Source organism: Nannobrachium achirus (genome assembly GCF_963921795.1).
Source record: "Nannobrachium achirus genome assembly, chromosome: 8".
Taxonomy (NCBI): Eukaryota; Metazoa; Chordata; class Actinopteri; order Myctophiformes; family Myctophidae; genus Nannobrachium; species Nannobrachium achirus.
The window spans coordinates 60,253,598-60,266,756 of record NC_137817.1 but is presented as its reverse complement, the minus strand read 5'-3'; the positions used below and the strand labels follow the sequence as shown (position 1 = coordinate 60,266,756).

General features: G+C 44.2%; 1 protein-coding gene across 1 annotated transcript in view; it reads left to right on the top strand.

Moving 5' to 3' along the window:
* grik4 (glutamate receptor, ionotropic, kainate 4) overlaps positions 1-10,196 on the top strand; it is a gene marked incomplete at both ends in the record, with an annotated part of 229,676 nt that extends 219,480 nt beyond the window's left edge. The window contains 4 exons of the mRNA XM_080732047.1: positions 427-652; positions 2,762-2,890; positions 6,262-6,380; positions 9,759-10,196. Coding sequence (XP_080588173.1) covers positions 427-652; positions 2,762-2,890; positions 6,262-6,380; positions 9,759-10,196 — 912 coding nt within the window. The remainder of the gene's footprint in view (positions 1-426; positions 653-2,761; positions 2,891-6,261; positions 6,381-9,758) is intronic.
* Positions 10,197-13,159: the final 2,963 nt, after the last annotated feature.

The window sequence follows — 13,159 nt, the reverse complement described above, 5'->3', positions numbered from 1 at the left end:
TTCACTAGTCTTGTGCGACGGTCCTGTATGATATTAGGGGCGGCTGTAGCTCAGGAGGTAGAGCGGGTTGGCCAATGATCCGTGGGTCGGCGGGTTCAAATCCCAGCTCCTCCTGTCCACATGTCGAAGTGTCCTTGGGCAAGACACTGAACCCCACGTTGCCTCCAAGCTTGCCACCATTGGTGTGTGAATGTGGGAAGTGAGGACGCTGGCGTCGAATGTTCGCCGCTTCACCTCCCAATGTATGAATGAATGAACCATTGTAAAGCGCTTTGAGTTCGCAACTTGCTTAGAAAAGCGCTATAAAAATGCAATCCATTATGAAGCAGGGCTTTACTTTACGAAAAAAAACATTTGAAACTCGGATGATACAAGGTTTCCACCGGAACAGTGACGATATGTTCCGACATCATTGTGCCTTTGCAGAACTCCCGCTACCAGACCTACCAGCGCATGTGGAACTTCATGCACTCCAAGCAGCCCAGCGTGTTCGTGAAGAGCACCGAGGAGGGCATCGCCCGCGTCCTCAACTCCAACTACGCCTACCTCCTGGAGAGCACCATGAACGAGTACTACCACCAGAGGAACTGCAACCTGACGCAGATAGGAGGCCTGCTGGACACCAAGGGCTACGGCATCGGCATGCCACTGGGTGAGAGGGGTTGTAGCCTGGTTAACAGTTCTACTGCCAGATTTATTATGTATTTATTTGTGCTGGTGCCAGCAAAAAGTACCTTTGCGATGTTATAGAAAATTATCAAACAGGTAGTTGTCTTTGATGCTTTCATTGATTAGAGAGAACACTAACAAGCTATTGACACTTGTATGGCTCAATCAATTACTGTGGTTTTTTCCCTTTGAAGTTCAAAGGGAGCAATTAAGAGCAAGTCATCTTGACATTGTTTTAAACCGCCCCTAACATTACGTCAATAGGCTTTAGCCCGCCCCCCAGAAAAAGAATCTCTCCCCAAAATTCCCGACTCTCTTCAAAACGAAGTGTGAGATAGTCTGGTTTATTAACCAGGCAAGGGACAGCATCCAAAACTGCGTGCCAAAAAGACGACACAACACTGCATGTCCAGAACATAATTTGAGTCCCAGAGGGTTTTTAGACAATTATTTTTACCCCTTTTTCGCCCCAATGTAGTCGTTATACCAACTGATTCCTCCCCACACACATTTGTGTGTTATCACTGCTGTTGTATCCTACTGACTCACCTGCCAGTGAGGAGGCCCCACCAGGAGGACGTAGAGCCTTCATCCTACTCCTCCCACCCAACACTCCCTGCTGACAGGTGCCGCCCCAGCCCGTAGGAATACATGCTATTCTCCTTTTGCACAAAGTAGTGCATTGCAAGACAGAGGGCGCCAGATCCCTTTGAGTCACACCCTACCACTACTTCCTGTTCATCCACAGAGCATTGATTCTAGTTGTTTTCTCCATTAGATTAAAGTGCTTTCTTTTCACTTTTTTCAACTTTTATTACTTGTCAAAATACATTTTATTTGTCTGCCTCATCTTTTTACCATCCCAAGTATTAAAAGTTGAAAAAAGTGAAAATAAATCTAATGGAGAAAATGACTACAATCAATGGTCTGTGAATGAACAGGAAATAGTGGTAGGGTGTGACTAAAAGGGATCTGGCGCCCTCTATCTTGCAATGCACTACTTTGTGCAAAGGAGAATGTAACCAATATCACCCAACCCGTCCGGCTTTCCTCCCCCGAACACAGACGCCCGACATAGCCGGTTGCACCACAGGGGATTAGAACCCACAACCTTCCGTAGTGGTGGGCAGGGACTTTACCACTGCGCCACCCGAGCACTCAACTTAAGAAATAAGAGGTCAATAAGGATCGCTCTAGCTTGGAAGTGAGAGGTCAGTAAGGTCTAGATATCTGGAGATTGGCCCACATCCATAGAGAATAGGGAAACCGAAGTGTGTTTTGTCTGGTATAGGTAGTTGCTGAACAGCAATCAACATTATTAAATATGTTTCTATATGTTTGGAATGAACCTCCGGTTTGATTAGCTTTTTCCTGCTAGAATAGATGATGAGAGCTGGCAGTGGATGTTTCCTTGTTCTCTACTCTAAAATCTAAATTCTGAGCGGCTGCGTTGCAGACGGTCTCTGGAGTGTTGGGAGATTGTGGAAGATGTAGGCTGGCTAGAGGCTGAGGGGATTCTGGGATGATTTGTTAACCTAACGCAAGAGATTTAGATAGAAACCCCAAGGCAGCGTGAAAGATACTACACTGGGATACCAACTTGGCAGGGGCATCAACTATATTTCTGGAGTGCTTCAAGCATTCTTTTAGCATTAAAAGGAGGGCTTTAACAATTATTTCTACAGGAAAAGAAGGAAGCTTTATGATTTTGTTCAGTGAGAAAGTTTGAAAAGAAAGAAAGAAAAAAATAAGGCACATTAGAGTAGAAGAAAGCATATCGTTGTTGTCAGGAGGAAACCTTGTATGTGCAAAACCTTCCTATTTTGTTATTTAAAAAAAGAAAACGATTCAAAATAGTGAAAGTAGCCGATCTACAATCACACAACGCCTCGCACCGCGACTCCGCGAGGCGCTGTGTGCTTGTAGATCGGCTATGTTCACTACTTTTGTGCGACAGTCTTGTATGAAGAAGAGGGCTTCACGTTCCGTAAAAATTTAAAATGTGAAAATTGGAGATACGAGGAGGTTCAATGCTCGACAGTGATGATATACTGTGGTGAGTCTGACCGTTTTTGACCTGTGTGCCCTGCAGGGTCGGTGTATCGTGATGAGTTTGACCTGGCCATTCTGAAGCTTCAGGAGGACAACCGTCTGGAGATCCTCAAGAGGAAGTGGTGGGACGGTGGCAAGTGTCCCAAGGAGGAGGACCATCGAGCCAAAGGTGGGTTGTTGTCACTTCACTTCTAGTCAGGGAATATTATCAGAATACCTGTCAACAGAGGCGTCAATTGGGTATGGCAAGCTATGGCAGCTGCCATACCTTGGCTACAGGGGGAAATAATTAAATGTACTTTACTTTTCATTGTGCCTGTTACTAAGGTATGGCAACATGATTGGTGTCAAGACACCAGTCATGTTGCCATACCTTAGCTTTTGCAGAACTGACGCCACTGCCTGTCAAATCTGGGAATACATTCCTTAACAAACGATTTCTTCACCAATGTGTTCGTAAAAGGTGTCATAGTGACATATCTAACAAAGATTGAAATTCAAAATCCCCAGGAGAATCTTTGACAGCTAGGGTCAATTTGGGTCTCATTCACTCATCACTAAACCATCATTTTGTGGGGCCGTTTTTAGCCCAAGGAATGAACAAAAGCTTGCAATGGATTCAGAATAATTAAAAACACCTAGTTAGACCCCTCACATCCCACTTAAAGCAGATTTTTTGGGAGTCTTTTTTTTTTCTTCCTATAGTGTAGTGTATAGTACCGGTAAGTGAATGAGACACAAACTTACCCTAGCTGTCAAAAGGGATTAGAATTTCAAACTTTGTTAGATGTGTTACTAGACACCTTTACAAACACATTGGTGAAGAAATCGTTTGGTAAGGAATTATTCCCAGGTTTTATTAATATCCATTATCCTCTGACTATTCTTATCTGTCTGACTTTAAACCAGGGGTGGACAACTGTGGTGATGGAGAGAGCCGCTATATTTCCACACTTACTCCAGAGGGCCACGTTGCATATTGTTACATCTTACTTTTCTAGTCAAAAGAATAGTCAGAATAGTCAAAAGAATACAAAATAAGCAAAAAATAGCCGTAGCTCAAAACGCGTCGCGCTGCGACGTGTTTCAAGCTTGTAGATCAGCTACTTTTGCTTCTTTTGAATTGGAATCCTGAATATGTTTTTGTTATTTTTTAAATGGAATCCTGAAATGTGTTATTTAACATTTTGATTTAATTTCAAATGCATTTAGTTATACTCATGATAACTTTATGAATTTAAAAACAAATACGTTGGACACAATAGACTACAATTTTGATACTGCTATACTAGTCATTAAGCTATTAATTTAAGCGGTCATGTTTGCATGTTTGTAATTGTAACAGCTGAAATCAATAATATATATCATTATTCCAATATTAACCTGCGGGCCGCATTAATTGAAGGTGGGGGCCGCATGTGGCCCCTGGGCCGCCAGTTGCCATGTATGCTTAGTTTAAACTCATCTTCTGATTGTCACATCTTGCCTATAGCCTGTGGACCACTTCCCTAACATGACCATTTTCATCATAACACTATGAAAGAAAGACAACCAAAAAAGCATGCATGTTTCTCCTGGTTTTCTTATCACAGGATATGCCAACATTTGTTTGAGATTTTCAAAATAATTGAATTACTTTGATCTTGAGTAACCTCGCCTCACCAGGCTTTCTGGGAGAAAGCCTGGTATTCGTTTACTAAACAGGTTGGTTGATCCGGTCGGGAGCGGATGACATCTTACGTCATTTTGTATTCAAAACGGACTACACTTTGGCCGGAACTACCGACCGGAATCAGATTTAACCCAGTTAGCGCATGCGCAAAACTGTGTTAAATCTGAATCTGTAGTCCGTTTTGAATACAAAATGACGTAAGATGTCATCCGCTCCCGACCGGATCAAAAGCCCGAAATTGGAAGTGATCCCAGGCTAGCTCTTGAGTAGCGACCTCTGTTGATTTCAAATTCATGGTGGCTGATCATGCTAATGCTAATTTCTAAATTTGGCTTTTTAGGTATTTTGCCAATTTTATGTCTGTTCATTAATGTTTTAATTACTGATCGAGGAAGTTGTGTTGGTAGCTACTGATAGTTTTGGCATGTTCAACTAAGGCTCAAAGCGAATTGCTTCACTGAATGAACCTATGGGGCGTGATATTGTAGTTGTTGCTTCCAAGCTTTGTATGCAGGGGGAGTTATTTTCTGCCTGATTTAACTGTAACCAAAATGTAACTGCCCTTGTTTAATTAAAATGCTGAGAGGGTACAGTATACCCAGCTCTGTCCTGCATGTGCTACTTAGGGCATTATGATTCAAATCTAATATTGTTTTAGAGAACTCTAATTGTTATTTTTCAGCTGAGGTTTTATCCCAGTTATTGCAATTTTGCTTTGAAGCAGCAGCGCTCATGTTTTTACTTCCATAGCCAAATGATGTGGCCAAATGTGTCTTTAATTGCATTCAAAACTCTCCAGGCTTTACTACAAAGTATTTAGATAAGATAGATAGATGGATTTTTCTGATGTGAGGAGGTAATCTAGGGTGATTACAAAAAATACCCCATGGCTTATGTGTATTTCTCCTGCGAAATGTACAAGTGTACACCCATGATACCAATGTGTTGTTTTACATCATCATTCTACGCCTAATGATGGATACTAGTTTTTATACGTGGAAAACCTACCCTCTTTAGATCCTCCAGCAGGCATGTGCACACATAGACTTCAAAGGGGGCTTGAGCTCTTGCCCTTTTATCCGTCTGTAAAAAGTAGGGATGGAGCCCTAAACAAGGGTAGCTTGATAACCCGATAACAGATTTATTGAGTACCCGGTATCAATAAGCTTTTTTGTTATCGAGCATAGCGGCCCATGATGTCATGGTTAAACAATCAAGACAAGAGGCGATCAAAGGCGAAATTATTACAGTATCCATAATATAAAGCCATTTAACACTTATTGCACACTAATGAATGGTTGTTTTAATGATATCTGTTACTTTTGTCAATTGTCATCTTCATAGATGGTGGTCAGCGACAAACTCACAGCTGGCTAATAAAAAATATATACCAGCTATGTTCTGAATTCGTCGTCTCATTCCACAAAAAAAAAATAGAAAACGCTCAATAGTGGTCTTGATAAGCCGGGCTCAATAAGCAGGATCGATAAGGTGCTCATTATCAATAAAAATTAACAAGCTCCATCCCCAGTAAAAAGTGCCCTCTCCAGACCATGAATGCAGTTTGTACTATGGTGAAATAAATGCAAATGTCCTTCTTTCCATGCCATACCTGAAGGTGGCATTCAATAGAATTGCCTTGTCCAAAATCTTATGTTGAACGAATTGCCCTCTCAGTGTAGAAATCCATGCTGTACGCCACATATTGACTTGATTATGCTTAGTTCAGTGTGGTATCACACACAGAAAATAGCTGACCTCCAAGTGCGGCGCATTGTGAGCTTGGAGGTCTGCTATTTTCAATATTCCCATTTCCGTTTAGAAATGTCAGCCTCTCTTAACATTCTCTGCACGTCCCTGTCCCCCAGGTCTGGGCATGGAGAACATAGGCGGGATCTTCGTGGTCCTGGTGTGTGGTCTGCTGGTGGCCATCTTCATGGCGGTGCTGGAGTTTGTCTGGATGCTGAGGCACACGCCAGGAACAGAGGTGAGGCAGAGCTATCTAACCTGCATCTGCTTTGTCTCCCTCTCCCCTCCCTGGCACCCCACCGCCACCCACCCTCACACGCACGACACCGCTAGGCTGACGCTGGCCGACCAGCAGCTCTGACAGCCAGAAAGAAAAAAAACCTCCCTTCCCGCAGGCCCCCGCCATGTGCCCGTCAAGCGCTGTTGCTCTGTCTCTCTGTAGCCTGTGACACCTCATCGCACTGCACGCGAGCGAGCGGCGCGGCGCGACGTCCCGCGAGATACTGTCCGCATATATGGAGCGTCGGCCATTGCGTTGCGACGTAGCCAGGGCCGGATCTAGCCTTTAGCACTAGGTGGGGCAGGAAGAAATGATAGGGGGGGTCAACTCCAGCCAATGGCGCGAAGTGACGTGGGCGGGAAAACAAATGGGGGGACAAACCCCCTAAAACACCCAAAATGCATAGAAAACTAAGCATTTTGGCACACTTATACCTATAACACACAATACAAACAACAGGTCTTACACCTCTCTCTCTCTCTCTCTCTCTCTCTCTCTCTCTTTCAAATAGTTTAATATTTTTGAAATTTTAGACTTTTGCATGCCATCATGTTTGGTGGGGCAGACAGGGCATTTAGGGGGGCATTGCCCCTCCCCCCCCCCCCCCCCCCCCTTGCCTATGCCTAGATCCGGCCCTGGATGTAGCCTGAACCAATCAAATAAATAAATAATAATATAAAGTGTTGGGGGGGGGGGGGGGGGGGGGCGGTACCTCTATGGACGATTGGACGTATAGCCACGAAACCTCGCTCAAATAGAGGCTCCACGAGCGAAAACAGGAGGGGTGGACGACGTCGCGGCACGTTGTCGCTCGTGGTAGGTCAGGACCTCCTCATTGAAACAAATGTATTTCAATGAGATTTCATCGCTGGCGTCGCATCGCAGGCAGTGCGGATGAGCTGTGAGACCTAAACAGCACAAAACCAAAGGTTATATCTCAAGTAGTGTGCATCTATTATGCATTCATGGTTACGTCTGTACTTACTGTAGAAGACTAATTAATAGTTTAGGTCAGGGACGTGCTGGCCATTGGGAAAAGCGGGACAACTCCCGAACGGCCGGTTCATTCCCGGCCGGTCCAGGCCGGCCATTTGGAAAAAAATACAAATAAAATTTCGGCCTTCGTTCCATTTTGGGGGCTGGGCGGCCAACAAAGTAAATCGTCACTGTCTGGCAGAAACCCTGTATCTCCAAGTTTCAAATTTGTATTTTTTTTTTCACAAAGCAAAGCCCTGCTTCATCATACAAGGCCATTGCACAAAAGTAGTCAAAACAGCAGATCTACAAGCACACAACGCCTCGCACCGCGAGGCGTTGTGTGCTTGTAGATCGGCTGTTTTCACTAGTTTAAATCATTTTTAAAATGATAAATACAAAACAAACGGTTTTGGACACACAAGCTTTCCACCCGACAACGATGAAATATAACTCATGTAATTGGCCCACTGGCTTGTCACTTGTCATGATCTGAAATGGCAAATCTTTGAGTAGCAGCAGCAATGAGGGCCTCTACAACTCTTTTCCCCGGGCTGAATCAGGGGCCCAGCACGTCCCTGGTTTAGGTTTAGGAGAATAGAATACAAGTAGTTTGATGATGCCAGTGACGAGGAAGACACACTTATGGTGACTATGAGAGCCTTGTCTTTTATTGTCACTAATTATGTTTGATAACCAGCCTACTCTAATTTGAGACATGCCTTACAGTACAACCTATTTATCTGATGTGACGATGTTCTTTTCAAACCAACCCAATGCTGTGATCTTTCTCTTAATGTTCTCAATAAAGCTTCAGCGTGTCAAAGTGAACAGCCCTGTGATGTGACTTATTTTGATGGTCTTAGGAGACTCAGATGGTCCATGTTTAATTCTATAATGACCTCAGACAGTGGGGGAATTGTTTTCATTGGGGTGAATCCACCCGATGTCGACGAAGCCACATAATGTTTATTCAGAAACAGGCAGATAGACCTACAGTATTTTACCGCAAATAAAGGCATTAACCTGCATGAATGAATCAATAGTGTTGATGTGAAATGCTTGCCGGTGTGTAAAGACCTTTAGACATGTGAATGTCCTCCCGTGTGTTTGTTTTGTGCATGAAGACAGTATGTGTCTGTGTGTGTGCTTGTTACTGGGATCATGTTCTGCCCCTGATTATTTACACCTTTACACCAGAGGTGCCCACACTTTTTTGACTTGAGAGCTACTTGTAAAATGACCAGCTCAACATGATCTACCCACCCCAAAAGAATGTACCCGAGGGGGCTTTGGAATAGCAGCACTGGTGTTACATACAGTATAAGACGCACTTGAATTGGGAAAAGGGGGAAAAGTCTTCATCCCATTCTGTATGGAAGTGGTAGGTTTTCAGGTGCTTTGTAATGCTTCTGACTCTTGAACAAAGATTTGCATTGGGGGTTTGCCTACTTTAGAAGCCATGAAGGGAGCTGACATGCCCTTCTTGATGAAATTCAATCAAGTTACCTTAATTGATAGATGTCAAAAAGAGGAGTTTTGACATTTTGAATTTGACATATTTTGGGGGGCATGTCATGTGATCTACCTGCACAGCCTTTGTGATCTACTGGTAGATCACAATCTACCTTTTGGGCACCCCTGCTTTACACCTTTTTCAGCTGCATTTCTGTAGCTGTAACTGTACTAATTGACATCATTGACAACCACTGGAACCACATTTGTTGTGCACTGTGCCAGTAGGCCAAGGAAGTCAATCCCAGAAAATATTTACACTTACTGTATGGTATGTGTTATACTTTTAGCCACTTAAGTTTGTATTATTTAACTTTAAAAACTTTCATTGTATAGGCAGGCCTGATAACGGAGAGTTATCTTTTCCCACTCCAAGCTCACAACGTGTCACGTTGTGAGCTTGGAGGTCTGCTACAAAAGCAGAAAAAGGATAACATCAGACAGGTAAAAGGGCATGGGGGCTCAAGCCCCCCTTTGATGTCTATGGGCTCTAATATGATCCAGGTCTTATGCCTTAACTTCTTTGCCTTTTTTTTTACTATTTTGAAAAACATTTTTAAATACTTCAAATGCTGCACGTTGTGAGCTTGCAGATCAGCTATTTGAAATATTAAAAAAAAATATGTATATATAGTAAAAAGAGGCAAAGAAGTTGCGAGCCGCCATTGGACTCGCCCCATGAAGTGAATGTACCGGTATAGGTGGCAGAACTCTCCATTCTAGGGCTCCTCTGGGTCAGTGCAGTAAGTCGTCCGGTCTCTCTTTTGCTCTCTCTTCTTTCCCTCTCCTCTCACCCCCCTCCTCCCATGTCTTTTTTTCTCTCCCCGTGCGTGTGTGTCTTCGCAGCAGTCCATGTGCGAGGAGATGCTCCGCGAGCTCCAGGGCATCGTCCTGTGTCGTGACGGCCTGCAGATGCGTCGCCACCGCCGCGGCGCCTCCATGCTGCGGCCGCGGCCCCTGCCCCTGGAGGAGCGGCGGGCGGCGCGAGCCGCCGCCGCCGCCGTCGGCCTCAGCAACGGCAAGCTGTGCGGCGGCACGGGGCTGACGTCCTCCGCCGCCGAGCCCTCCCTCCTCTCCCACTCCCACCACAGACTGTCGCAGGAGGCCGCCCTGGTGGCCAGAGGCTGCAGCCACATCCGCATTTGCCCCGAGTGCCGGCGCTTCCAAGGACTGCGGATGCGTCCGTCGCCGGGGGCCGCGGGGGGCGTGTCCCTGCCCTCGCCCACGCACAGCGAGGAGAGCATAGAGTGGGAAAAGACCACCAATAGCAGTGAACCTGAATGAAAAAACACTACGCTACACACATATCGACAGGACTCACTTTCCCAGCAGCCACCTCTCTCTCTCTCTCTACTTTAACCCATTTAGGCCTAGAATTATTGACTGCTTTAGCTGTTGAAAAATAGCAGATATACAGCTGCGAGCTTGTAGATCTGCTATTTTTGACAAAAATCATGAACATTTTTGCAAATATTTGAATATCTCATTTTTAAAGTGAACATTTGTAGGCCTAACTCAAATATTTTGTTCTGGGGGGTCCCCTGATACAATATTTTGAGATGGGGGTCCATGGCCAAATACATATCATTTTGGGGGTCCTTCACATGAAAAGGTTTGACAACCACTGACATAGTAGTATCTCAAGAACAGACTAACTGAGCTCCAGTTAAGTGAAAAGGACCTTTTCCTTGACGATGGCTGACCAGATTGCTGACATAGAAACATAGGTTTAAAAAAAAAAAAAAATCACGATTTTTTTTCAAAAATAGCAGATCTACAAGCCGCGCTGCGAGCTTGTATATCTGCTATTTTTCAACAGCTAAAGCATTCAATAATCCTAGGCCCTAAATGGGTTTATTAAAAGGGATGGTGGAACAACGGGTCACGTTATTGCTGTGGGGCTCAGCCCGTTTCCTCTGAGCCTGACCGACCTCAGGGGTCTTTCGACAACGCTGTGGCCATCACTTCATATTAAACCCCCCGGAGACGTCAGCGCAGCCAGCCTAGCCAGCCTAGCCAGCGCCGGTGAACTCTTAGCTAACGTTCTTGGGGTGATAAATGTTTATATTTTGTTTGTTTTGAATGTTTGGACACCTCCTATATGATGGAATGTTTCCGCCCGTCCCCTGGAAGAAAAAAAACTGACGTCGTCTCCGCGTGGAGAAAAAAAAACAGTCCCCGCTAGCCCTCTGTTCTGTGCGGGACAGGCAGGACACTACAGCGGTGGGACGTTTGTACTATGCAGTATTTTCACTCGATTCATCCTTGTGTTGTTTTCCTTTTACCTCCTTTCTTTTTTTAAATTATTTGACTCCTCGGTTGTGTTATTATCAGTGCTGGAAAAAAAGGTGTTCTTGTGTTGGTGTTCTTTAAAAGGGTGTTTCTTTTTCAGCTGGTGGTTTTACTGTTTTGGACACTGTTAGATTACATCTGGGGGGTTAGCACTTCACAATAAGGACGAGCTGGAGAGACTTCTTCTTCTTTCATGCCGGGTCATTCTTCAAATACTTTTATGTTGAAAGTGCCAAAAAAACTAACAAACAAGGACGACCTTGCGGACCTCCGCCTTGAGAAAACAACGACGACGACAACAGCAAAGAGTGAAGATGGTGGAAAACACACACACACACACACACGCACGCACGCACGCATGCACGCACACACACACACACACACACACACACACACACACACACATGGACTTGTTTTCTAGTAGTGATGATATTCCATATGAAAGATGTTTTAATTCTTGGTATATCTCTGAAAGACAGCGATGTACTGTACGTCCAGAGGTGGTTCTCAAACAGTTCCATTTCAACGACCCCCAGGGGGTCCCTGGACCCCACTTTGAGAAGCACTGATCTGAATGATGGAGATGCCAAGATGATCGCTAACTGCGCACGCACGCACGCACTCACGCGCGCACACACACACGCACACACACACTGACGTCCATTGGCATCTTTATTTCCTTCTGTGTATTTGGCATATTTGCTTTATTCATGCGTCCTATAGGGAAGAAGAAGTCATGACGTTACTCGCTCATCTCCCGGTTCACGGAAGTAATTTCTCTATAGAAAATAACACTGGGTCACCTTAAAATCGTCTCATATAAGCACTGTGGTCCAAAAATAAACAAACGGTCTCTGCGATATCGTCGGGAGGTGGCTCTGTAGGATTTATGATAGTCAGTCACTCATATTTGATACAGTCTGTTTCTGGTGAAAATGTAACTAATTTGGCGACAATAACATTAGCGTTTTCTCACCATCAGTTGATTCTTCATATCCATATGAGTCAAACCGCTGAGATCATTTGTTTATGTTTGGAACACAGTTCTTATATGACGCCATATGAATGAAAAACTCTATGGGAATTCAGAATGGGGGGGGGGGGGGGATCTGTAAATTACGTCAGACTTCGTTACTCTATAAGCTCTTAAAACTCACGAGCATCATATGACTAGTTGTCCCAATGCAACAGTACTGTACCGTTATACACTGCAGCCTACAGAGCAGTATAATGTGTACACTAGTACAGTGGTTCTCAACCTGTGGGGCAGGACCCCCAGGGGGGTTCCTAAATTGTTTTGGGAGGTCCCCCAGATGATTAACTTAATGTGCAACATTGTTTTCTCACTAACAAACCATCATAAAGTTTAAGTGTATAGAGGGTATCTGCGCATTTCTAATGTGACAATTTAAGGACCTTTTTTATACTAAAATGACAAATGAAACATTGGCCAAATTGTCAAATAGGCAGAAATTGTGAAAATAGCAGATTTTGGGGGTCGCAGCCTGAAAAGGTTGAGAACCACTGCACTAGTACATCGTACACAGTAGCACACTGTAATGTATCAGCCCATTGTGTACATTACATAGTGTACTCAACTGTATACTGTGTACATCACTGGTTCTCAAACGTTTTCATGTCAAGGACCCCCAAATAAATGTGTGTTTCAGACCCCCATCTGAAAAGATGTTGTGCCAAGGACCTCCTTACAAGATTCATGGTGTTAACATTTTCAAAGAATTTCAAGATGTTTTGACAATGTATACAAAAGATGAAGATATATAAAGGGCCCTAGGGGTCCCTGGACCCCCAATCTGTATTAGACCATGGACCACCATAACTCTGAGTGTGTACAAATGGAACCAAATGGACCCTTAAAAGGGTCCATTTGGTTCCATTTCCACTGACTTACAACCACATAAGGATCCATTGGTTTCTAACTATCCATCATTTAT